Here is a 25,858-nt window from a genome sequence, read left to right on the forward strand (position 1 = left end):
GCACGTCAAGAAAGACAATTTGCATGAGAGTGTTTCAGTCACTGTGGGACAAGGAACACATGCCGCTCAGCAGGAGCCGGGAATAATACCAATGGAGGGAGTCAAAATGAGCCAGGTCACAGATTGGAGACGACAGAAATGCCCCATTCTGATAGAGACAGGAAGAGCATCAGATAATTGATGGTCATTCCAGATACCAGCACTCTGCCCAGTTAGAAGGTGATTTCTCTGTCCAACTTTCATTGAACCTCACTGTAACAGTGTGATAATAATACATAAAATAAAATAAAATAAAATCCCAGATGCACATCCACAAAGACTGTTTGTGTGAGACTGTTTCAGTTACTGTGGGGCCAGGCACCCATGCTGCTCAGCAGGAACAGGGAATAATAGCAACGGAGAGAGTCAAACTGAGCCAGGTCACAGATTGGAGACGGCAGAAATGCCCCATTCTTATAGAGACAGGAAGAGCATCGGAGAGATTGATGGTCATTCCAGATACCAGCACTCTGCCCAGTCAGGAGATGATTTCTCTGTCCAACTTGGGGTGAACCTCACTGTAACCGTGTGATACCAGATCAAACCTTGGCAACTCAAGTAATCTCATCTGAAATGTTGTCCTAAACCCATTGATGGATTTTGTAAATTTTTTTACAGGTTAAAAATGAGAAGGAATTCATCTCCAGGAAGCTCAAAGACGACACGCCAGTTTTGTTGTCTCTGCCTAGATACTTAAGAAGTGGAGCAAGGGATCCAATTGTCCACCCTACCGGCTCAGACTGTGGGGAGGAATTCACTCGGTGATTTTGACCAACTGGCACGCCCATCATTTTACACAGGAAAAAGGACATTCACCTGCCCATACAGTGGGAATGGATTCACTCGGTCATCTCAACTAAAGGTACATCAGCAAGTTCACACTGGAAAAGGCCATTCACCTGTTCTGTGTGTGAGAAGGGGTTCAGTCGGTCATCCCACCTGTGGACACACCAATCAGTTCACACCGGGCAGAGGCTGGTCTTCTGCTGAACTTCTGGGTAAGGATTCACTCTGTCATCTGACCTAATGGCTCACCAGCGAGTTCACACTGGGGAGCGGCCGTTCACCTGCTCAGTCTGTGGGAAAGGATTCACTGACTCTTCCACCCTGCAGAGACACCAGCGACTTCACACTGGGGAGAAGCCGTTCACCTGCTCAGTCTGTGAGAAGAGATTTACTCAGTTATCCAACCTACAGAGTCACCAGCGAGTTCACACTGGGGAGAAGCCATTCACCTGCTCAGTCTGTGGGAAAGGATTCACTCTGTCATCCACCCTACAGAGACACCAGCGAGTTCACACTGAGGTGAAGCCATTCACCTGCTCAGTCTGTGGGAAAGGATTCACTCTGTCATCCACCCTACAGAGACACCAGCGAGTTCACACTGAGGTGAAGCCATTCACCTGCTCAGTCTGTGGGAAAGGATTCACTCTGTCATCCACCCTACAGAGACACCAGCGAGTTCACACTGAGGTGAAGCCATTCACCTGCTCAGTCTGTGGGAAAGGATTCACTCTGTCATCCACCCTACAGAGACACCAGCGAGTTCACACTGAGGAGAAGCCATTCACCTGCTCAGTCTGTGGGAAAGGATTCACTCTGTCATCCACCCTACAGAGACACCAGCGAGTTCACACTGGGGAGAAGCCGTTCACCTGCTCAGTCTGTGGGAAAGGATTCACTCTGTCATCCACCCTACAGAGACACCAGCGAGTTCACACTGAGGAGAAGCCATTCACCTGCTCAGTCTGTGGGAAAGGATTCACTCTGTCATCCACCCTACGGAGACACCAGCGAGTTCACACTGGGGTGAAGCCATTCACCTGCTCAGAATGTGGGAAGCGATTCACTCGGTCATCCACCCTACAGAGACACCAGCGAGTTCACACTGAGGTGAAGCCATTCACCTGCTCAGTCTGTGGGAAAGGATTCACTCTGTCATCCACCCTACAGAGACACCAGCGAGTTCACACTGAGGTGAAGCCATTCACCTGCTCAGTCTGTGGGAAAGGATTCACTCTGTCATCCACCCTACAGAGACACCAGCGAGTTCACACTGAGGTGAAGCCATTCACCTGCTCAGTCTGTGGGAAAGGATTCACTCTGTCATCCACCCTACAGAGACACCAGCGAGTTCACACTGAGGAGAAGCCATTCACCTGCTCAGTCTGTGGGAAAGGATTCACTCTGTCATCCACCCTACAGAGACACCAGCGAGTTCACACTGGGGAGAAGCCGTTCACCTGCTCAGTCTGTGGGAAAGGATTCACTCTGTCATCCACCCTACAGAGACACCAGCGAGTTCACACTGAGGAGAAGCCATTCACCTGCTCAGTCTGTGGGAAAGGATTCACTCTGTCATCCACCCTACGGAGACACCAGCGAGTTCACACTGGGGTGAAGCCATTCACCTGCTCAGAATGTGGGAAGCGATTCACTCGGTCATCCAACCTACAGAGACACCAGCGAGTTCACAGTGGGGAGATGCCGTTCACCTGCTCAGTGTGTGGGAAAGGATTCACTGACTCTTCCACCCTGCAGAGACACCAGCGACTTCACACTGGGGAGAAGCCGTTCACCTGCTTATTCTGTCGGAAGAGATTCACTCAGTCATCCACCCTACAGAGTCATCAGCGAGTTCACACTAGAGAGAGGCTCAGAATGTGGGAAAGGATTCACTCAGTCATCCCACCTCTTGGCACACCAGTCAGTTCACAGTAAGGAGAGGCCATTGTTATGAATCCTTTGGTTTTGTTTGCTGTAGACTGTCATTTTAAGAGAGAGAGAGAGAGAAATTAAGAAGGTGAATCAGTCTGACTTGCAGCTTGTTTACATTGCTCGCAGCTTGTTTAGTTTTAACTGAGGACACAGACACTCAGAGTCAGACGGAGACAAAGGAGGAAAAATGGAAGGATCAAAACCAGGGAACTAGTAGCCAAGGATCACTTTCCTTCGCTCACTAGTAGCCAAGGATAACTTTCCTTCGCTCACAAGGGTGGGCTAATTATCGATTCACCGTACATCGAATGTGTGGTTGTCACCTCATTTGTTCCACAGGAGTGGATCTGATTTGGGATATCCTGTGGAGACGACTTATGTGTTAACCCTTGCCTGGCTGTGGCGTGGTCATTCATTTGATGATACCCCTTATGACAATTCACTTTAGGTGATAATTCGTATGTACATTTGTAAAGATGATGGATAAAATCTAGAGCGACTGTTCTCTCTTTTTACCACCATGGAACCTGTGGAATACAACATAATTGCCTTCTCTCAACATTTACCCTGGATTACAAAAATATCTCTCTCACATCACCTATTCTGTGAATTAATTGAACTTTAATACTTTAACATCTCCAGACTCCAAGCCTTGTTTCCCCTGAGCTCAGAAGTTTGGGAGTTATATTTACACACATACATACACATAACACTCATGAGGAAATCTGCAGATGCTGGAAATACAAACACAAAAAAAATGCTGATAGAACACAGCAGGCCAGGCAACATCTATAGGGAGAAGCACTGTCGACGTTGTGGGCCGAGACCCTTCGACAGTACTAACTGAAAGAGAGTAAGAGATTTGAAAGTAATGGGGGGAGGGTGAAATGCAAATGATAGGAGAAGACCTGAGGGGGTGGGGGTGAAGCTGAGAGCCGGAAAGGTGATTGGCAAAAGTGATACAGAACTGGTGAAGGGAAGGAATCATGGGACGGGAGGCCTTGGGAGAAAGAAAAGGGTGGGGGTGGAAGTACCAGAGGGAGGGGGAGAACAGGTAAACAACTAAATATGTCAGGGATGGGGTAAGAAGGGGAGGAGGGGCATTAACAGAAGTTAGAGAAGTCAGTGTTCATGCCATCATGTTGGAGGCTACACGGCCGGTATATAAGGTGTTGTTCCTCCAACCTGAGTTTGGATTCATTTTGACAGTAGAGGAGGCCATGGATAGACATATCAGCATGGGAATGGGATGTGGAATTAAAATGTGTGGCCACTGGGAGTAGTCTGTTGCTGTTGGTTCATTTCTAAAGCATTATGGTTTGTAACAAAATGGGGCTGTGTCTGGGATATGACAAATTTAAGGATTGATTAATTATCAATTTCATTGGGGAAATCCCTTTTGATTTACTTGTGTGTGGAAATCCAGCAGCAATGGATGTTGATAGATATCTGGAAGTGTGAACCTCTCAGGCATTAGAGGACACCAGAAGGATTGAGTTATTGAGTATTGCTAGAACGTTAATACTTGCTAAGGTGAAATTGACAATGTGGGGGGCACTGATGCAGAGGATAATAGCTGAGCATTATGTATCTGAGGGTGTGTTTAAAGTGAAGGAGTTGGAGGTGTTTCCTGAAAGTAAACCTCGTGAGCTTGAGCTCCAGTAGAAGTTAGAAATATTAAAGATGGCTCCAGAAAGGCAGAGGCAGTTTCAGGCTAAAGAGGCAGAAAAGCAGACAGAAAATTCTCTTACAAAGTGTAATTAAGGGGAAGGCTTAGCAAGCCTATTCTGCTTTGACAGTTGCTGAAGCAGCTTATTATTTACTTATTTATGCTGCCCCAATCATCGCCACTGGGCTATAAATATGCAGGAGCTGTGTGTGGTTCAGTGTTTTGCTCAAGGACACACAAGCTGCCTCGGCTGAGGCTCGAACTCATGACCTTCAGATCGCTAGTTCAACACCTTAACCACATGGTCACGCATTATGACCACATATTATGACATAGTGAAAAACAGGCTGTGCTCAAAGCTTACGGGTTGGTCCCAGAAGCAGACAGGCAAAAGTTTAGAAATTTGAAGAAATCTATGAACCAGACATACAGAATTTGCTTATGAGAAATTTGTGTGTTTTGACTGCTGGTGCACATCTGAACATGTAAATGAGGATTTTAACAGCTTGAGAGAGTTGGTTTTAATTGAAGAATTCAGAAGGTGCGTCCCTGATGACATAAAGACGTACTTCGATGGAAATGATGAAACATTTTCATATGAGTTGAATTGTCTTTTCCTAAACCTTACTTACATTATCTTTAATTATTTGGATGGAGGTTCAGAGTTACTGGCACTACTGTATACGTACTTAACATTATTGAATGGCCCATGTTAGTTAGTGTTTTTTTTATCTTTTTTTCTTTTTATTTCTTTGTTCATCAATGTTGTGAGTTTGGGAGGTTATCTATTTTTATTATTATATATATTAATGTCTTTACACTATTAATTATGTACTCTCAAACACTTTGTATTCATGTTTCATTTATGTTTGTTTAAAATTAATAACAAGATTTAAAAAGAGAGCAAGAGAGAAGAATTGGTCAAAATTGATTTGAAAAGAACACGGGCAGGGATGAAAACAGAACAGCAATGGCTGGAATTTCTGGAAGCAGTTTGCGAGGCATAGGGTATATACACATCACAAAGAGCAAGTAGTATTCTAAAGGTAAAGTGTCAAAACCGTGGCTGATAAGAGAAACCAAAGACAATGTAAAAACCAAGGAGAGGGCACAGAGCAAAAATTATTAGGAAGTTAGAGAATTGGGAAGCTTTTAAAAACAAACAGAATGCAACTAAAATAATTAAGAAGGGAAAGATGGATCACATAGATGAGCGAGCCCGCAATATTAAAGAGGATACCAAAGTTTTCTTCAGGAAATTTGAAGAAATCTATGAACCAGACATATGGAATTTGCTTATGAGAAATTTGTGTGTATTGACCACTGGTGCACATCTGATCATGTAAATGATGATTTTAACAGCTTGAAAGAGTTGGTTTTAATGGAAGAATTCAGAAGGTGCGTCCCTGATGACATAAAGACGTATTTAGATGGAAATGATGCTGCCACTAAGCAGGAATCTGCTGGATTAGCAGATCAGTTTGCTTTAACTCATAAAGTTATGTTTACCCTGAATAAGAGTTTCCAAAAGGCAGTTGTCAAGTTGTGGGTAAACCTAATGAGCTCACGCCAGTGGCCTGTACCTGCATTCGGTGAACCCTTTTCCAAAGTTATAGTGGATTGTGTTGGCCCATTGCCAAAGACTAAAGCTGGCCATCAGTATCTGCTAACTATTATGTGTACTACATCCAGATTCCCAGAGGCAATGCCTCTCAGAAATATTAAAGCTAAAACTGTGGCAAAGGCTCTTACCAAGATTTTCACTTTATTCGATTTGTCTAAAGAAATACAGTCTGATCAAGGAAGTAATTGTATATCTGGATTATTCAAGCAGGTAGTTTATGAATTGGGAGCAAAACAGATGCATCATTTGCATACCATCCAGAACCAGAAGGGGCTTTAGAAAGATTTCATTCTACCCTCAAAACAATGATTAAGACATATTGTGTTGAAAATGGAAAAGACTGGGATGAAGGAATATATTTGCTTTCGTCCACAGAAAGAGAGTCTGTACAGGAATCACTGGGCTTTAGTCCATTTGAGCTTGTATTTGGTTGCAGAGCGAGGTGCCCTTTGACCTTGTTAAAGGAACCATGGATTGCTGGGGATGTACATGTTAACTTGTTAGACTGTGTTTTGAAGTCCAAAAAAAAAATACACCAAGCCTGTAGTCTAGCGAGACAAAACTTAAAGATTTCTCAAAACAAAATGAAGTGTTGGTTTGCTAACAGGGCTTGCGAAAGAAAATACCAGGTGGGAGATAAGGTGCTTGCCTTATGTTGACGAATCCACTTCAGGTGAAATTCAATAGACTGTATGAAATAGTCTCCCAAATTAATGATGTGAATTATGTTAATAAAACACCCGGCTGATGTTAACTAACACAGGTGGTGCACATAAATATGATAAAGCCTTATTTTGACAAGCAGGCACCATCTGTGAGTGTTGTTGTCAAAACATATGAATCTGGCAACCCTGAGAATGAAACAATCGACTTGTCTGAGAATTTTCACAAGCCAAACATGGTCCCAGTTCGGCTAATGAACTCGGTTGTTCCAGAAAACATTGATAACAAGTTGGCTTATCTGCAGCCAAAGCAACAACAACAGCTGAAGGAATTAATTCTGAAGTACAAAGATTTATTTCCCGATGTTCCCAAGCAAACCACGGTTGCAGTATATGACACAGACATTGGTCAAGCCAAACCTATTAAACAACACCCATATTGCATGAACGTAGAAAAGTGTAAATAGGCTGAGCAAGGAATTTAAAACATGCTGGAAAATGGTATTATTAGTCCTTCAGCATCAGATTGAAGCTAACCCTGCGTTATTGTGCCCAAACCTGATGGCAGTGTTAGATTTTGCACTGATTATAGGAAGGCAAATGCAGTAGCAAAAGCAGATACCTGTCCTGTCCCTAGGGTGGATGATTGCATCAATAAAGTTGGAAAAGCTAATTCCGTACAAAGATTGATCTGTTGAAAGGATATTGATGTGTTCCATTGATGGACAGAGGTAGAGACATTTCTGCATTTGTGACACTATCTGCGTTGTATGAATACAATGTTTTGCCTTTTGGAAGGAAAAATGCTCCAGGAACATTCCAGAGAATGATTGATTTTGTAATTTGAGGGTTAGAATACACAGATGCCTATATTGATGACTTAGTCACAGGGAGTGACACTTGGGAAGAGCATATCTCTGCAGTGGAGAAGCTGTTTGACAGGCTTTCCCAGGCCAGCTTTACAGTTAACTTGGCTAAGAGTGAATATGGCCATGCCACTGTGACCTGTCTTGGCTATGTTGTAGGTCAAAGCAAGTTGGCTCCTGTTCGGGCAAAAGTCCAGACAATTTCTCCAGTTTCTATTCTGACTGCTGAGAAGGCTCTTAGAAGGTTTCTGGGAATGTATGGATATTATCGTAAGTTCTGTAAGAACTTTGCTGCTATCGTTCTTCCTCTGACTAATCTCCTGAAGAAGCGTGATATGTTTGTTCGGACCGAGCGTTGTCAGGATGCATTTGATCGATTGTTATCAGTATTTGAGATTAGGCCAATCAATATAGTGCTGACAGAAAATTTAATTAGCAGATTGGAGCTGTGGGTGGCAACACAAGTCATGGGTGCACAGAGAGTAAAGGAGAAGGCCAAAGAGACATCCCTATGGCTTATGTGTGCTGAGGGTCAGAGAGACAGAGGAGATGGAGCCCATTCTTACTTCCTGCCGGCGATCTGACAGGAAGACGAGGATCCAGCTACACAAGGCAGGGTGAAGGCCGAGGTCTCTGAGCTCCTTGTCGATACTTCACGCCTTTGTATGGCTACTGCTCTGCCCATGACTGCAAGGAACTGTAGAGAACATCAGAGAAACAAGCCTCCACTCCAAGGACTTCCTACATTCCCCTCCCTCAGAAAGGCAGGCCATGTACTCAAATAACCTCATAACCTGGGCATTTTTGCTGCAAACCCGCTACCACATTGGCGGAGAGATACAAAAGCCTTAAAGTGCGTAACACCAGGCTGAAGGACGGCTTCCTGTCTGCAGTTATAAGCCAAATGAATAATAAAATGCTCTCGACCTCACAATGTAACTCGATGTGACCCTGCACCATATGTCTATCTGCACTGCACTTTCTCTGCAGCCATAATGCTTTGTTATAGTGAGTGTTTTGTCGTATATCAGCTCAATGTACTGTTGTAATGTATCGATCTGTATGGACGGTACGTCAGGCAAGATTTTCACTGTAGCTCAGTACGTAATAAGAATAAACAAATTCCACATTTTAATTGTGTGGACATATTAGACAGACTGAGCTTCTGCTCTGGAACCTCAGAAGGAAATTTAACTGTTGTCATTTCTGGTGAAAACAAATAAATGGAAAAGGCTTCAATCTCACATTACGATCTGCGGTAACTGGGATCAGGTGACCGGTGGTGTGTCTCCCATGTCAATATCAGAATCAGGTATAATAGCACCGGCATGTACCATGAAATTTGTTGTCCCTGCGGCAGCATCAGAACCTAATACATAACCATACATTTAACAATTGTGATTTAATATAAGAATATAAATATCACAGAGTTAAATTATATAAATAGAACAAAATTTAAAAAAAGATGTAATAAACTATTTTAATTGTGGCGAACTATTTGACTGACTGGGTTGTTGCTTTGGAAGTAATGGAGTGAAGCTTAACTGAACTGTACACATTTATGAGAAGCGCAGATAAATACAAAAGGCTAAATTCTCCCATAAATGGGTCAGACACCCAGAAACATCGGCAGCACAACAGTAGATAAAAACAGTGGAATGAAACATGCTGAAAATATTGCCGAAAAAAAAAACATATTGTCCACCACAACGAGAGGACGTGACAGATCCGGATCTCACTGCCTTGTCTGAACGGGGAAAGATGAAGCGACACGGACACGTTGAGCAGTGACCCGCAGATGCTGCAGATCTGCAGAAAAATGTGAACAAGAAATGGGATCACGTGATCAGTTTGGTCTCCCACCCCTGACAGATGTTCAATTACCCACTACTCTGTGGAAAGAAGCAAACTTGCCGCTCACATCTCCTCTCACCTTAAATGTATTAGACATTTCAACCCCCAGGAAAAATATATCGTCTGTCCACTCTATCTATTCCTCTCGTAATCTTATAAACGTCCATCCAGTCTCACCCCAGCCTGCGCCGCTCTGGAGAAAACAACACAAGTTTGTCCAGCCTCTCGTTATAGCTCATGCCCTCTAATCCAGGCAGTGTCCTGGTAAACCGCTTCTGTGCCCTCTCCAAAGCCCCGACATCCTTCCGAGAATGGGGGCGACCAGAACTGTATGAAACACTCCAGATGTGGTCTAACTAGTCTTATATAAATGTGTTACGAAGTGTAACGTTTTAGAAATGAACCAGCAGCGATAGAGTTCACACTGGAGTCTGGTTTTGATGTTAAAACCACTCTCTTTTACTAGTATCTACCTATAATATAGTAACTTAATGAAATAAACAATGAAATAAAGTTAATGAAATAAAGTTAACAGTGTTATGTGTATACATATGTGTCAATATAATTCACAGACTATCGAGCCTGAGGGAACAAAGCTTCGAGTCTTGAGATGGTAAGGTAGGAAAGTTCAGTAATCCACAGAATAAATAATGGGAGAGAGATATTTGTGATCCAGGGTGAAACGTAGAGAAACGGCCGTTACTTCAAAATAACCGTCGACTAAGTTCTTATCCGTTGAATCCGTCCACATCCGAGTTATCAGCGAAAGTGACCTGTCACAGGAATACCGTCTTCCAGGGGTTACCACACAACATACCCAGGCAAGGGTTAACACAAGATATTCAAAAACCCACTCCTATGGATTATACGAAGTGACAGCCACACACATTCGTTGTGGTTCCGTGTACCGATGATCAACCCACTCTTGCGGGCAAATGAGAGTTCCAAGCATCTGCTGCGACTAACTGAAGCGATCAGCTTTTCCAGTCTCTCTCTCTCTCTCTTTAGACTGGCCGACTGCCTGTCTGCAGATCTCTCTCTCTTTCTTATGGTTCAGTCCACAGTCAGCGCTGTCAGCCTGTGTCTGACGTCATAGTCCCGCCTCCTCACGCCGGCGCTCTTAAAGAAACAGTCACAGTACGACCGCAGGCTCGTAACAGCCGCAACACAACTTCCCGACTTTTGAGCTCAATGATTCAACTAATAAAGACAACCATGCCCTTTGCCCTCTTAACCTCCCGGTCAATCTGTGCAGTCTCTTTCAGGGAGCGATGAACTTGGAGTTTCAGATCCCTCTGATCATCGACACTGTTCAGGGTTTTGCACTTAACAGTGTACTGTCTCACACATTCGACCTACCGAGTTGCCAAGATGATCATCACTAATCAAATCTCACTGAGATTTCTCAGGTCCTGTTGAATTTATTGCCAAGTGCACAAGTACGGGAAGGTACAGGTACAGAGAAACACTGACTTGTGGCAGCATCACAGGCAAGTACATTCAGATAACACACGGAACAAAAGTTATACGATGCTCTGTCAGTAACAATCTCTAAATATTTTTATGTCATTAACGATATTTAAAATACATTGTGTCATGATCAATATTAAAATGTGCATTTTGTGTCAATAACAGTCTTGAAAATCTTGAATTTGGTCCCTGTCTCTATTCCTCCCATAATCCACAAACAGCTCCTTTGTTTTCGCCAGAATGAGGGAGAGATTGTTTTCTTGACACGACTGTGTCGGGGAGATGACTTCTTCTCTATACACTGCCTCGTTATTATTTGGGATTCGGCCGATCAATGTAGTGCCGTCAGCAAATGTAATTAGCAGATTGGAACCCGCCACTGCAGCCGCACAGTGCACTATGTACTGATTGCAAAGCTACGAAATTGCATGTGAATGGCCTCCCCTTCCCCAACTCCACTCTTTCTGCGTCACCAGCAGACGGGGACATCTCACATCTCGCTGCCTCCGCCAGGACATTAAAATGTGAACAACTGTGGCCGGGGACTGATCTCTGGGGTACTCCAAACGCTACCTCCTTCCAGTCTGAAAACGACCCACTCATCCAGACACACACTACCGGCAGTTTATCATCTCCAACGAAAAAGCCTAATCACCTACTCCTGAGGGTCAATGCCACTGCTGACTCTGAGTTTACCACCGCCAAATGCCAGGAGGGTCATAATAATCAGAAAGTCTCCAGTCACAGCCGTGTAAATAAAATGTGATCTCAGTAGGGGTGTGGCGCGTGCTCAGAATGCGAAGGAGACAGACAGACTGAGCCAAGTCACAGACTGATGAAGGGGAGGAATGATCCATTTTGATACAGAGAGGGAAGAGAGAGTTTGATGTTCTGCCTGATGCCGGAACTGCAGCCAGTTAGAAGATGAAGTTTTGTTCCTCCAATTTGTTTTGAGCTGTGACAGTGTTTTTATCAGAAGGCACCATGGAGACTGAAATAATTTCAGTTGAAATGTTGTCCTTCACCCACTGACGTGCTTTGTAAACCTTTAACAGTGTACAAAAGTCAAAGGATTTGTGTATGGGAATCATAAACACAACAGCACGTTAGATCCGCTGTATCTGTCAGTTCACCAGATCTTGAACACAAAGTACACTGCAGATGCTGTGGGCAAAGGAACAGGTACAAAATGCTGGAGGAACTCAGCAGGCTGGGCAGCATCCGTGGGAACGAACAATGAACATTTCGGGCCGAGACCGAAGACCGTGACCTACAGCTTCACACTGGGAAGCGGCCGTTCACCTGCTCCGTGTGTGCGAAGAGACTCATTCAGTTAACCCACCTTGTGATGCTCCGGTGAGTTCACAATAAATAGAGGCCACATTTCTGTCTGGAGTGAGCAAAGAGTTTTACTCAATCATCCCAGCTGCTGCAACACCAGCAACTTCACATCAGGGAGGAAGTTCAAATCAGCTCCGTGTTAAATGTTTAACCATCACGGTGACTGAAGGCAGCTGCAGGTTCATGAGGGACTGTTACTGTCAGATTCTGCAGTTCTTGCGGCTGCTCATCGCACCCAGGACTGAACCCTGGTCACTGAGCATTGGAGGAGTCTGTTCTGTTGGCGTTAGACTTAAACTAGACTGGTGTTTAATATTGTGGATCTGCGAAAGATAAACCAGTTCTGTATCAAATCCCGTGTCGCAGGTACTTACTGTCACTGCCAAACTCACAAAGTACGCTAGAGAGGGCACTCGGTCCATCTGCTCCCTGCCCAGGTTTCTGTTCCATATCAGTATTTTAAAATTTATCTCTCACTGTTGCAACTTGTCACCGCTCCGTGGGAGAAGAGATTTCCCTTGAATTTCTTAGAATCGGAGAAATCTGCAGCAAATTACAGGCCCTTCGGTCCACAATGTTGTTCCGACCGTGTACCCTACTCTAGAAAATGCCTGGAATTACCCTACCACAGAACCCTCTATTTTCATAAGCTCCGTGTAGCTCTCTGAGATCCTCTGCAAAGACTCTATTGTACCCGTCTCTACCACCGTCGCTGGCAGTGCAGTCCACACACCCACTACACTCTATGTAAAAAAAATATATCGCTGACATCTCCCTTGAACTACTTCCAAGCACCTTAAAAAAATGCCCCCCATGTGTTCGGCATCTCAGCCCCGGGGAAAAAGCCTCTGACTTTTCACACGATCAATGCCTCTCATCATCTGATACACCTGCATGAATTTCCTGCATGATTTTCCCCAGGCTAATTAACACGATGAGCTCGCTGAGTATTTGACCTTCCCCAGGGCTCTGGACTAAGGCCGTTAAACTTTTTCCCTGCTCTTTTCAAATTTTGTGTCATTTTCACTAATTTCAAAGGACTGTGCCTCATACAGCCGGGTTGTTGCAATGCGCCTCTAAAGCCTGACAGCAGACTGGCGAGTGAATCTTCGATGGAACAGAGTCAGAAATCAAAGTGTTGCCAGCCTGAGTCAGGGCTTTGGGGCTCCGGAAAGAGATGGGGTCTGGAGGTTACGAGCAGGAGGAGGAAGAGGAACCAGACCATCAGGATGTGGCTGTGAATGAAAGATGAGAAACATTTGGAGACTGGTTATTTGAAAAACAAAATGGTTAATTTCTACAAAACATTGCAGGCTAATCAGCCGATCAGGCAGCAAATGTGGAGAGGAATAAATGGGCAGCATTTAAGCAGAGCCCCTTCAGCATGTCTAGACTGTGTCCTCCTCTGCTTAGTTGCTGCCTGAACTGCAGAGCTCCTTCAGCATTTTGTGTGTGTGCGACTCTGTATTTCCAGCAACTGCAGAATCTCTTTTGTTTCACATCTGCACTTGGAAGAGGATTGTACTTTGGCATTAGATACACGAAGCGCTTGTTGATATTGAGTGTACCGTTTATGGGAGCCGCTTTCTGCGTTAAAAAAGCTGCTGAGTTTTCTACACACAAAAAAAATACTGAGATATGGACGTGGAAGCGGTGCTTGCATAAATTTTGAATGGCACCATGATTACCCATAAAACCGCGCGTATAAAATTTCGCTGTCGTTTGCAGCACCGATCAAATGCGCAGGTGCAGAGTTGCTGCCGTCTCCGATAACTACGCATGCGCGCAGTATACAAAATGTCGGGAGGAGCGGAAAGGGAAGAGTTTTTTCGACTCTAATTGAGCGACAATTGCTGTGCGAACCGGAGACTGTAGCCCACAAACTCGGCACAGGCCAGGTCTTCTTCCTGTCTCTCAGCCCCACGATCCGTACACGGGCCCCGGGGAGCTTCCGGCTGATCAGGGAACGGGAGCAGATAGATCTCACAGACAGAGCTGAGCTCTAGCTATCTGAATGCAAGGATTAGGAACTCGGAAAAAGAGAACAAAATCTTTCTATCAGCTGTTGAGAAAATCTCCTTTGCTCTATCTCAAACCGCAGCAAGAGAAAACCTGCAGGTGCTGGAAATCCGGAGGAATTTCGTACAAAATGCCGGAGGAACTCAGCATTAGTACTCTTTCCCATAGATGCTGCCCGGCCTGCTGAGTTCCTCCAGCATTTTGTGTGTGTTGCTTGTTCTGGAGTTTTCTACACGTGAGGATATGTTTTGACCTATTCTGTCTGGGTACATAATGATATCAAACAACTTTAACTTTGCCCTTGTCAACAAGTAGCTTTCACATCACAAATGTGCCAGACTCCAATGAGACAGACTACTGCCCTTCCCTTCATATCCATTGGCATTTTCATCACCAAGTTCATCACCTGAGGGAGGGTTCAGGGGTAATATTTATGTACAATACAGAAACTGGTGTTACCTGTGTGTATTGTGGTGATGCAAAAGCTGCTGGAGAATTTGCAAGTGGGAAGAAGGGGAGTGATAGTTGGAAGTCCGACTTTTTAAAGCATCATTTAGCAAGAGACTTGCATACAGTGACATGCAAAAATGTGGGCATCTTTCTGTTCCTGTGAATAGCTAAGCGAGTAGAACAATGACCTAATTTCCAAAAGGCATAATGTTAAAGGTGACACACTCTTTAATATTTTAAGCAAGATTACTCTTTTGTATCCATCATTTACAGTTTCAAAATAATAAAAAAGGAAAAGGGCCTGAAGCAAAAGTTTGGGCACCCTGCATGGTCAGTACTTAGTAGCAACCCCTTTGGCAAGTATCACAGCTTCTAAATGCTTTCTGTAGCCAGCTAAGAGTCTTTCAATTCTTGTTTGGGGATTTTTGCCCATTCTTCCTTGCAAAAGACTTCTAGATCTCTGAGGTTCTTGGGCCGTCTTGCATGCACTGCTCTTTTGAGGTCTATCCACAGATTTTTATGATCTTTAGCTCGGGGGACTGTGAGGTCCATGGCAAAACGTTCAGCTTGTGCTTCCTGAGGTAGTCCATTATGGATTTTGAGGTGCATTTAGGATCATTATCCTGTTGTAGAAGCCATCCTCTTTTAAACTTCAGCTTTTTTACAGATGGTGTGATGTTTGCTTCCAGAATTTGCTGGTATTGAATGGAATTCATTCTCCCCTCTACCAGTAGAATGTTCCCCGTGTCACTGGCTGCAACACAAGCCCAAAGCATGATCAATCCACCTCCGTGCTTAACAGTTGGAGAGGTGTTCTTTTCATGAAATTCTGCACCATTTTTTCTCCAAACATACCATTGCTCATTGCAGCCAAACAGTTCTTTTTTTTAACTTCATCAGTCCAGAGGACTTGTTTCCAAAATGCATGTTTAGATGTTCCTTTGCAAATATCTGATGCTGAATTTTGTTGTGATGGCACAGGAAAGGTTTTCTTCTGATGTTTCTTCCATGAAAGTCATATTTGTGCAGGTGTCTCTGCACAGTAGAACAGTGCAGCACCACTCCAGAGTCTGCTAAATATTCCTGAAGGTCTTTTGCAGTCAAACGGGGGTTTTGATTTCCCTTTCTAGCAATCCTACGAGCAGTTCTCTCAGAAGGATTTCTTGGTCTTCTAGACCTAAATTTGACCTCCACCGTTCCTGTTAACTGCCATTTCTTAATTACATTACGAACTAAGGAAAGGGCTACCTGAAAACTCTTTGCTGCCTTCTTATAGCCTTCTCCTGCTTCGTGGGCATCATGTATTTTAATTTTCAGAGTGCTAGGCAGGGGCTTAGAGGAGCCCTTGGCTCTGATTGTTGGGACGAGGTTTGTGGAGTCAGGGTATTTATAAAGCTTTGAAATTTGCAACATCTGGCTTTTCCTAATAAAGACTGTGAACAAGCCATAGCTCTAACAAGCTAATTAAGGTCTGAGAACTTGGTAAAAGTTATCTGAGAGCTCAAATCTCTTGGAGTTCCCTACCTTTTGCATGGTGCTCCTTTCCTTTTTTTCCACTCTGAAATTGTAAAAACAATAATAATACACTAATCTTGCTTAAAATGTTGAAAAGAATGTTTCATCTTTAACTTTATGACTTTTGGAGATCAGTTCATCTTCTCAGGACTTTATTCCTTGGAATGTCAAAGACTGAGGGGAGATTTGATTGTGAAAGAGGGGCATAGATGTTGTAAATTCATTTTTCAATCTTTTTTTATTGATTTCCAAATAAAGAATATACAAATCGGAAGAGGAGTTTAACAAGTAGATAATGTAAAAGACATATAAACAGCAATAGTAAAAACAAAAAGTATGTAATATCAAAATCAAATAAGTAAAATATTATGCTGTTATATATACAATGGTAAAAAAAAACTACAACTCCTCATAATAATCATAAAAAAAAGATTGGAGATTTTATTGATAAGGGTAAAACCCCACAAACTACAATGAAACAAAATCAAACAAAAAAAAAGAAGAGAAAAAAAAGGAAAGAAAAAGAAAGATTGGGCAGTCCAATTGAGGATAAAATTAAAGAAAACAGAGAGAGAGAACAAAAACACATCCTTCCAGTCATCTCCGAACCTTCAGGGATAAGGAATTCTCACAAATAGATAGATAGACAGACAGACAAATATAAAGCATATCATGTGAAAATATGGAATAAAAGGTCGCCAGACTTGTTCAAAATTAAAGGATGTATCAAGTGTCTGGCTTCTAATTTTTCCAAGCTTAGACATGACATAAGGGAGGAGAGCCAATAGAAAACAGTAGGTGGGTTAGATTCTTTCCAATGTAGCAAAATAGCTCTCCTAGCCAGTAAAGTAGAAAAAGCTATCACATGTTTGGTGGAAGCAGACACTTTGCTTGCTTCCTCTGGAATAATCCCAAAAATTGCTGTAAGTGGATTAGTTTGAACATCCATATCTATAACTTTAGATAATATTCCAAACACATCCCTCCAAAAATTATTTAAACTTACACATGACCAAAACATATGAGTTAAAGTAGCCATTTCTGTGTTACATCTGTCACAAATAGGGCTTATATTCGGAAATATATGCGCCAATTTATCTTTGGACATATGAACTATCTTAAACTGAATTAAGATATGGCGTGAGCAGACAGATGAACTATTGACTAAACAATAAATCTTACTCCATTGATTACCTGAAAGTGAATGTTGAAGTTCTACTTCCCAGGTACGTTGAACCCTGTCATTAGGCGACATGCGACCATTCATTAACTGTTTATAAATAATAGTTATTAATCGTTTTTGAAAAGATTTAAACTGAAAAATAACATAAGCCAAATTTGAAGAGCAGGCCAACGGGTAATTCGGTAAAAAAATCGTGTAAGAAATTCCTAACCTGTAAATACCTGAAAAAATTTGTATTAGAGATATCATATTTATCCATTTACTGTGAGAAGGACACAAAGCAGTCTTGTAAAAACAAATCTAAAAAAGTTTTAATTCCCTTAATTTTCCATATTTAAAAAGCCTTATCGAAAGTTGATGGTTTAAAAAAGAAACTAGAGTAAATATTACTAGGAAGTAAAGAACCATTTAATTAAAAAAATCTACAAAACTGAAACCATATTTTTAAAGTATGTTTAACAATACGGTTTAGAGCTTGTCTACCTATACTGGAGAATGAAAACTGAAGAGGAGCTCCTAATAGCGAAGCTGACGAAAACCCCATTACTGAGTTTTCCTCCAAATGTAACCATGAAGGGCGATCTTGGTCATCTGTATCATAAGTTGAAAAAGTAATATAACGCATATTAATTGCCCATTTATTCGACCTATCAATGACATCGACACAGATGACCATTTAGAAAGCGCCTGTTGAGTATTTTCAGCTAAAGGGAAGGTGTAAATTCAAGCTGGCTTTTACCACTGAAATGGTGTGGGACTACAACCAGAGGCCATGGGTTAAGCGTGAAACGTGAAATGTTAAGGGGAACATGAGGGGAAACTTCTTCACACAGATGGTCATTTGGATGTGGAATGAACAGCCATCATGAGTGGGGCATGTGAGCTCAATTTCAATATTTAGGAGGTTTGTATAGGAACTTGGATGGTAGGGGTATGGGACTGGGCAATTTAAATAGTTTAGCACAAACTAGATGGCCCAAAGGGCCTGTTTCTGTGTTGTACTTTTCTACAATAACCTGAAATATTACGAACATTCACTCTAAGATCTTTTAACAGCTGTGTGAACCAACCATTCATTTCGGCAGGAATTTTTTATATGGCTTTAAAATTGTGGCACTTTAAGTTAATAATACATAAAAGAAGATCCTAGCTGCACGTCAAGAAAGACTGTTTGTGTGAGACGGTTTCAGTTACTGTGGGGCCAGGCACCCATGCTGCTCAGCAGGAACAGGGAATAATACCAACGGAGAGAGTCAGACTGAGCCAAGGCACAAATTGGAGATGGCAGAAATGCCCCATTCTTATAGAGACAGGAAGAGCATCGGAGAGATTGATGGTCATTCCAGATACCAGCACTCTGCGCAGTCAGGAGATGATTTCTCTGTCCAACTTGAGTAGAACCTCACTGTAACAGTGTGATACAAATCAAACCAAGTGATCTCATCTGTAATGTTGTCCTAAACCCATTGATGGATTTTGTAAATCTTTTTACAGGTTAAGAATGAGAAGGAATTTGTCTGCAGGCAGCTCAAACACGACACGCCAGTTTTGTTGTCTCTGTCCCGATATTTAAGAAGTGGAGCAAGGGATTCAATCGATCATTCCTCATTTGACCAACCGTCATTTTACACAGGAGAAAGGCCGTTCACCTGCTCAGACAGTGGGAGTGGATTCACTCAGTTATCACAATTGAAGGTACATCAACAAGTTCACATTGGCCAAGGCCATTCATCTGTTCTGCGTGTGTGAGAAAGGATTCAGTTGGTCTTCCCACCTGTGGACACACCAGTCAGTTCATACCACACTGGCGGAGGTTAGTCATCTGTTGAACTCCTGGGAAAGGATTCACTCAGTCATCTGACCTAATGGCTCACCAGCGAGTTCACACAGGGGAGCGGCTGTACACCTGCTCAGTCTGTGAGAAGAGATTCACTCACTCTTCCACCCTATGGAAACATCAGCGAGTTCACACTGGGGAGAAGCCATTCACCTGCTCAGAATGTGGGAAGGGATTCACTGAGTCGTCCACTCTACTGGTACATCAGCGAGTTCACACTGGGGAGAGGCCATTCACCTGCTCAGTCTGTGAGAAGAGATTCACTCGGTTATCCCACCTCCAGAGTCATCAGCGAGTTCACACTGGGGAGAGGCCGTTCTCCTGCTCAGAATGTGGGAAGAGATTCACTGAGTTATCCAACCTACAAAGTCATCAGCGAGTTCACACTGGGGAGAAGCCATTCACCTGCTCACAATGTGGGAAGAGATTCACTGAGTTATCCAACCTACAAAGTCATCAGCGAGTTCACACTGGGGAGAGGCCGTTCTCCTGCTCTGAATGTGGGAAAGGATTCACTGAGTTATCCACCCTACAGAGACATCAGCAAGTTCACACTGGGGAGAAGCCATTCACCTGCTCAGTATGTGGTAAGAGATTCACTCAGTTATCCACCCTGCAGAGTCACCAGCGAGTTCACACTGGGGAGAAACCGTTCCCGTGCTCAGAGTGTGGGAAGAGATTCAGTCAGTCATCCACCCTACAGAGACACCAGCGAGTTCACACTGGGGAGAAGCCATTCACCTGCTCAGTCTGTGGGAAGAGATTCACTGATTCATCCACCTTACAGAGACACCAGCAAATTCACACTGGGGAGAAGCCGTTCACCTGCTCAGTCTGTGGGAAGGGATTCACTCAGTCATCCACCCTACAGAATCACCAGCGAGTTCACACTGGGGAGAGGCCATTCACCTGCTCAGTCTGTAGGAAGAGATTCACTCATTTATCCAGCCTACAGAGACATCTGCAAATTCACACTGGGGAGAAGCCGTTCAGCTGCTCAGTCTGTGGGAAAGGATTCACTCAGTCATCCACCCTACAGAGTCACCAGCGAGTTCACACTGGGGAGAAGCCGTTCACCTGCTTAGACTGTGGGAAGGGATTCATTTATTTATCCAGCCTACAGAGACATCAGCGTGTTCACACTGAGGAGAAGCTGTTCACCTGCTCAGAATGTAGGATAGCATTCACTCAGTCATCCCAACTACTGGCACACCAGTCAGTTCACAATGGAGTGGCCGTTGTAATGAATCCCTAGGTTTCGTTTGCTGAAGGCTATTTTAAGAGAGAGATTAAGGTGATTCAGTCTGACTTGCAGCTTGTTTAGTTTTAACCGAGGACACAGACACCCAGAGTCAGACAGAGATGAAGGAGGTAAAATGGAAAGAATCGAAACCAGGGAACTAATGGCCAAGGGACACCGTTTGGAACTTTCCTATGCCCACAAGGGTGGATTAATCATCGATTCACCGTACATTGAATGTGTGGTGGTCACCTTGTTTGATCCATAGGAGTGGCTCTGATTTGGGGATCCTGTGAAGACTGCTGATGTGTTAACCCTTGCCTGGGTGTGGTGTGGTAATTCACTTGAAGATGATACCCCTTGTGACAAGTCACTTTGGGTGATAATTAGTATGTGAGATTTTGGAATGACGACAGATAAAATCTACAGCAACTGTTCTCTCATTTTACCACTGTGGAACCTGAGGAATTTGACATAATTGCATTCTCTCAACATTTACCCTGGATTACAAATATCTCTCTCATCACCTATTCTGTGGATGAAGTGAAGTTTCCTACTTTACCATCTCAAGATTCTAAGCCTTGATTCCCCCGAGCTCAATAGTTTGGGCAACACACAAAATGCCGGTGGAACACAGCAGGCCAGGCAGCATCTATAGAGAGAAGCACTGTCGTTGTTTCAGGCCGAGTCCCTTCGTCAGGACTACCTGAAAGGAAAGATAGGAAGAGATTTGAAAGGAGGAGGGTGAGGGGGAAATGTGAAAGATAGAAGACCAGAGGGGGTGGGGTGAAGCTGAGAGCTGGAAAGGTGATTGGCAAAAGGGATACAAAACTGGAGAAGGGACAGCATCATGGGATGGGAGGCCTAGGGAGAAAGAAAGGGGGAGGGGAGCACCAGAGGGAGTTGGAGAACAGGCAGAGTGATGGTTAGAAAAAGAGGGAACAAACAATCTAAATATATCACGGATGGGGTGAGAAGGTGAGGAGTGGTGTTAACGTAAGTTAGAAAAGTCAATATTCATGCCATCAGGTTGGAGGCTACCCAGCCGATAGATAGGGTGTTGTTCCTCCAAACTGAGTGTGGCTTCATCTTGACAGTAGAGTAGAGGAGGCCATGGCCTATTCTGCTTTGACAGTTGATGAAGCAGCTGATTATGACATAGTGAGACAGGCTGTGCTCAAAGCTTACGATTTGGTCCCAGAATCATACAGGAAAAAATTTGGAAATTGAAGGAAATTTGTGAATCAGACTTATCTGGCATTTGCTTCTCAGAAGTCTGTGTGTTTTGACCACTGATGCACGTATAAAAATATAAGTGATGATTTTACAAATAGAAGGAGTTGGTTTTAATTGAAGAATTCGAAAGGTGCGTCCCTGATGACATAAAGAGATATTTAGATGAAAAGGATGCTGCCACTTTGCAGGAGTCTGCTAGATTAGCAGATGAGTTTGCTTTAACTCATAAGGTTAAGTTTACCCCGAATAAGAGCTTCCAAAAGAATAGCAGGAATCACCAGTCCAAACCAGAAATTAAAGTTTGGACTAGTGATAAGAGTAAGGATGAAGGGAAGCAATTGAAGGAGAAATATTCTGGTCCTACTTGTTACTGTTGTAGGAAAGCTGGTTATGTGATGGATAATTGTTCTGTCCTGAAGAATAAAAAGGTAAATGAGGCAGTCCCAAATGCCTGTGTTGAAGCTTCTATAAACCCAGAGGGTTCTGAACATTCTGTTGAGGCTCAGTTAAGGTCTGAGAGGTCTGCCTGAGTTAAGAAGGGTTCGAACATTTGATGTCAGATGGGATTGTATTAGTAAATGAATCGGTACCAGTGAAAATTCTGAAAAGAGGATGCTGTCCAATTTACTGGGGCTTCTCAGTCACTCATTCTAGGAGGCTGTGGTGGCCAGTGCTATAATATTTGCTGTTGTGTACTGGGGCAGCAGGCTAGGGTAGCAGACTCCAGCAGAATCAACAAACTCATTCATAAGGCCAGTGATGTTGTGGGGGTGGAACTGGGCTCTCTGACGGTGGTGTCTGAAAAGAGGATGCTGTCCAAGTTGCATGCCATCTTGGACAATGACTCCCATCCACTCCGTAATGTACTGGTTAGACACAGGAGTACATTCAGCCAGAGACTCATTCTACCGAGATGTAACACAGCATCATAAGAAGTCATTCTTACCTGCGGCCATCAAACTTTACAACTCCTCCCTCGGAGTGTCAGACACCCAGAGCCAATAGGCTGGTCCTGGACTTATTTCCGCTTGCATAATTAACTTATTATTATTTAATTATTTATGGTTTTATATTGCTATATTTCTTCACTATTCTTGGTTGGTGTGGCTGTAACCAAACCCAATTTCCCTTGGGATCAATAAAGTATGTCTGTCTGTCTGTACGTTAGACAGCGTTCTAAAGTTTGGCGATGAGACTGACACTGCTGAGGTAAATCTTATTAAAGGCATTCGCGGCGGCATAATTTCTGTGCCATTGCACAAGGCAACTTTACTGTCAGGGTTGGTTTCGGGACCTGTTGAGATCGGATTGTGCTCCAGTTTACCGGTGGAAGATGTTACTTTGCTGTTAGGGAATGACCTGGCAGATGGTAAAGTTGTTCCTGCAGTGCTGTTGACAACTAAGTCAGCCACTGATGACCCACTGATGGATTTTAACATTTATCCTTCCTGCCCAGTAACTCGAAGTATGGCTAAAAAGTCTGCCGACGCAGACGGTTCTGTACAGAATGATTCTGATACCCATGATAGCCAAAATCGGGATTCCAGTTATGATGAGTTGTCAGGAACTTTTCTGCCTTCATTGTTTCAACAGGATTTAGGTAGTAGGTCTGATGAGAAAGATTTATCCCTGTCTAGGAAGGAGTTTATAGCAGGACAGATCTGAGACCCTGAGATTGAAGCTTTAAAAGAAACAGCTGTCTCAAATGATGAGATTAAGAAATTGCCAGTAGGGTATTATGTCAAGGATGGAGTGTTAATGAGGAAGTGGAGGCCACCTGCTATAACAGCGAGTGAGGAATGGGCAATTGTTCACCAAGTTGTAGTTCCTAAGGTTTATAGGACTGAAATTTTAAATTTGGCCCACACTATACCCTTACATCGACATTTTGGAGTGAATAAAACTAAACAGGATTATCAAAAAATGGCACTCGCCTAATTTGAGGACAGATGTTGTGACCTTTCGCGGAACCTGTCACTCTTGTCAACTTGTGGGTAAACCTAATCAGGTCACCCCAGTGGCCCCACTGCAGTCTAAACCTGCATTCTGTGAATCCTCTTCAAAATTTATAGTGGATTGTGCTGGCCCTTTGCCAAAGACTAAAGCTGGCCATCAGTATCTGCTAACTATTATGTGTACTACATCCTGATTCCCAGAGGCAATACCTCTCAGAAATATTAAAGCTAAAACTGTGGCAAAGGCTGTTACCAAATTTTTTACTTTTTCTGGTTTGCCTAAAGAAATCCAGTCTGAACAAGGAAGTAATTTTACATCTGGATTATTCCAGCAGGGAGTTTATGAACAGGGAACTAAACAAATTACATCATCTGCATACCATCCAGAATCACAAGGGGCTTTTGAAAGATTTCATTCTGCCCTCAAAACCATGATTAAGACATATTGTGTTGAAAATGGAAAAGACTGGAATGAAGGAATACATTTGCTTTTGTTTGCAGTAAGAGAGTCAGTACAGGAATCACTGGGATTTACTCCATTTGAGCTTGTATTTGGTTGTAGAGTGAGGGAACCTTTGACCTTGTTAAAGAACATAGGATTAATGGGGATGTACATGTTAAGTTGTTAGACTATGTTTTGAAGATCAAAGATAAACTACTCCACACCTGAGGTCTAGCGAGACAAAACTTAAAGATTTCTCAGAACAAAATGAAGTGTTGGTTTGATAGGAGGGCTTGGGAAAGAAAATACCAGGTGGGGATAAGGTGCTTACCTTATGTTGAAGAATGTTGACAAATCCACCTCAGGCGAATCTCAATAGACCGTATGAAATGGTCTCTCAAATTAATGATCTGAATTGTGTTATTAAAACACCCGACCAATGTAAACCAGCACAGGTTGTACACATAAATATGATACAGTCTTATTTTGACAAGCAGGCTCCATCTGTGAGTGTTGTTGTCAAATCATATGAATCTGGCAACCCTGAGAATGAAACAGTTGACTCGTCTGAGAATTTTCACAAGCCAAACGTGGTCCTAGTTAGGCTAATGAACTCGGTTGTTCTGGAAAACATTGATAATAAGTTGGCTCATCTGCAGCCAAAGCAACAACAATAGCTGAAGGAATTAATTCTGGAGTTTAAAAATGTATTTCCCGTTGTTCCCAAGCAACCCACGGTCGCAGTACATAACGTAGATAATGGTCAAGCCAAACCGCTTAAACAACACCCATATTGCATGAATGCAGAAAAGTGTAAATTGCCTGAGCAGGGAATTGAATATATACTGAAAAATGGTATTATTAGTCCTTTAGCAGCAGCTTGCTCACCCTGTGTTATTGTGCTCAAACCTGATCATAGTGTTAGATTTTGCACTAGATTATAGGAAGGTAAATGCAGTAACAAAAACAGATACCTGTCCTGTCCCTAGGGTGGATGATTGCATCAATAAAGTTGGAAAAGCTAAATTTCTTACAAAGATTGATCTGTTGAAAAGGTATTGGTGTGTTCCATTGATGGACAGAGGTAGAGAAATTTCTGCATTTGTGACACCATCTGGTTTGTGTGAATACAATGTTTTACCTTTTGGAAGGAAAAATGCTCCAGGAACATTCCAGAGAATGAATGATCCTGTAATTCGAGGATTAGAACACACAGATGCCTATATTGATGACTTAGTTACACGGAGTGCCACTTGGGAAGAGCATATCTCTGCAGTAGAAAAGCTGTTTGACAGGCTTTCCTAGGACAACCTTACAGTTAACTTGGCTAAGAGTGAATATGGCCATGACACTGTGACCTGTCTTGGCTATGTTGTAGGTCTAAGCAAGTTGGCTCCTGTTCGGTCAAAAGTCCAGGCAATTTCACAAGTTCCTATTCTGTCTGTTGAGAAGGTTCCTACAAGGTTTCTGGGAATGAATGGATATTATCGTAAGTTCTGTAAGAACTTTGCTGCTGTCGCTCTTCCTCTGACTAATCTCCTGAAGAAGGTTGAAAAGTTTGTTTGGACCGAGCCTTGTCAGGAGGCATTTGATCGATTGAAAGTTATTATTTGAATTTAGGCCAATCAATGTAGTGTTGTCATCACATTTAATTAGCAGATTGGAGCTGTAGGTGACAGCACAAGTCATGGGTGCACAGAAAGTAAAGGACAGGACCAAAGAGACAACCCTGTGGGTT

The 25,858-nt window shown here is 43.1% G+C and overlaps 2 protein-coding genes across 2 annotated transcripts; both read left to right on the forward strand.

The window, feature by feature from the left end:
• Positions 1–1,617: 1,617 nt before the first annotated feature.
• On the forward strand, positions 1,618–3,711 carry LOC132389062 (gastrula zinc finger protein XlCGF26.1-like; the record flags this gene model as incomplete). The annotated part of the gene is made up of 1 exon (XM_059961475.1): positions 1,618–3,711. A coding segment is annotated over one exon (1,143 nt), but the record flags the coding sequence as incomplete, so codon positions are not given.
• Positions 3,712–17,508: 13,797 nt separating this feature from the next.
• On the forward strand, positions 17,509–22,885 carry LOC132389059 (gastrula zinc finger protein XlCGF26.1-like). Its single transcript, XM_059961470.1, has one exon. The coding sequence runs from the start codon at positions 19,276–19,278 to the stop codon at positions 20,500–20,502; it is 1,227 nt and encodes a 408-aa protein (XP_059817453.1). The 5' UTR covers positions 17,509–19,275; the 3' UTR covers positions 20,503–22,885.
• The last annotated feature ends 2,973 nt before the right edge of the window (positions 22,886–25,858 follow it).

The sequence above is a fragment of the Hypanus sabinus genome, unplaced genomic scaffold (assembly GCF_030144855.1).
Source record: "Hypanus sabinus isolate sHypSab1 unplaced genomic scaffold, sHypSab1.hap1 scaffold_47, whole genome shotgun sequence".
NCBI classification, from domain to species: domain Eukaryota; kingdom Metazoa; phylum Chordata; class Chondrichthyes; order Myliobatiformes; family Dasyatidae; genus Hypanus; species Hypanus sabinus.

What these genes read in the sequence shown, in the direction of transcription:
- LOC132389059 (XM_059961470.1), top strand. Translation starts at nt 19,276, where the DNA reads ATGGCTCACCAGCGAGTTCACACAGGGGAGCGGCTGTACACCTGCTCA.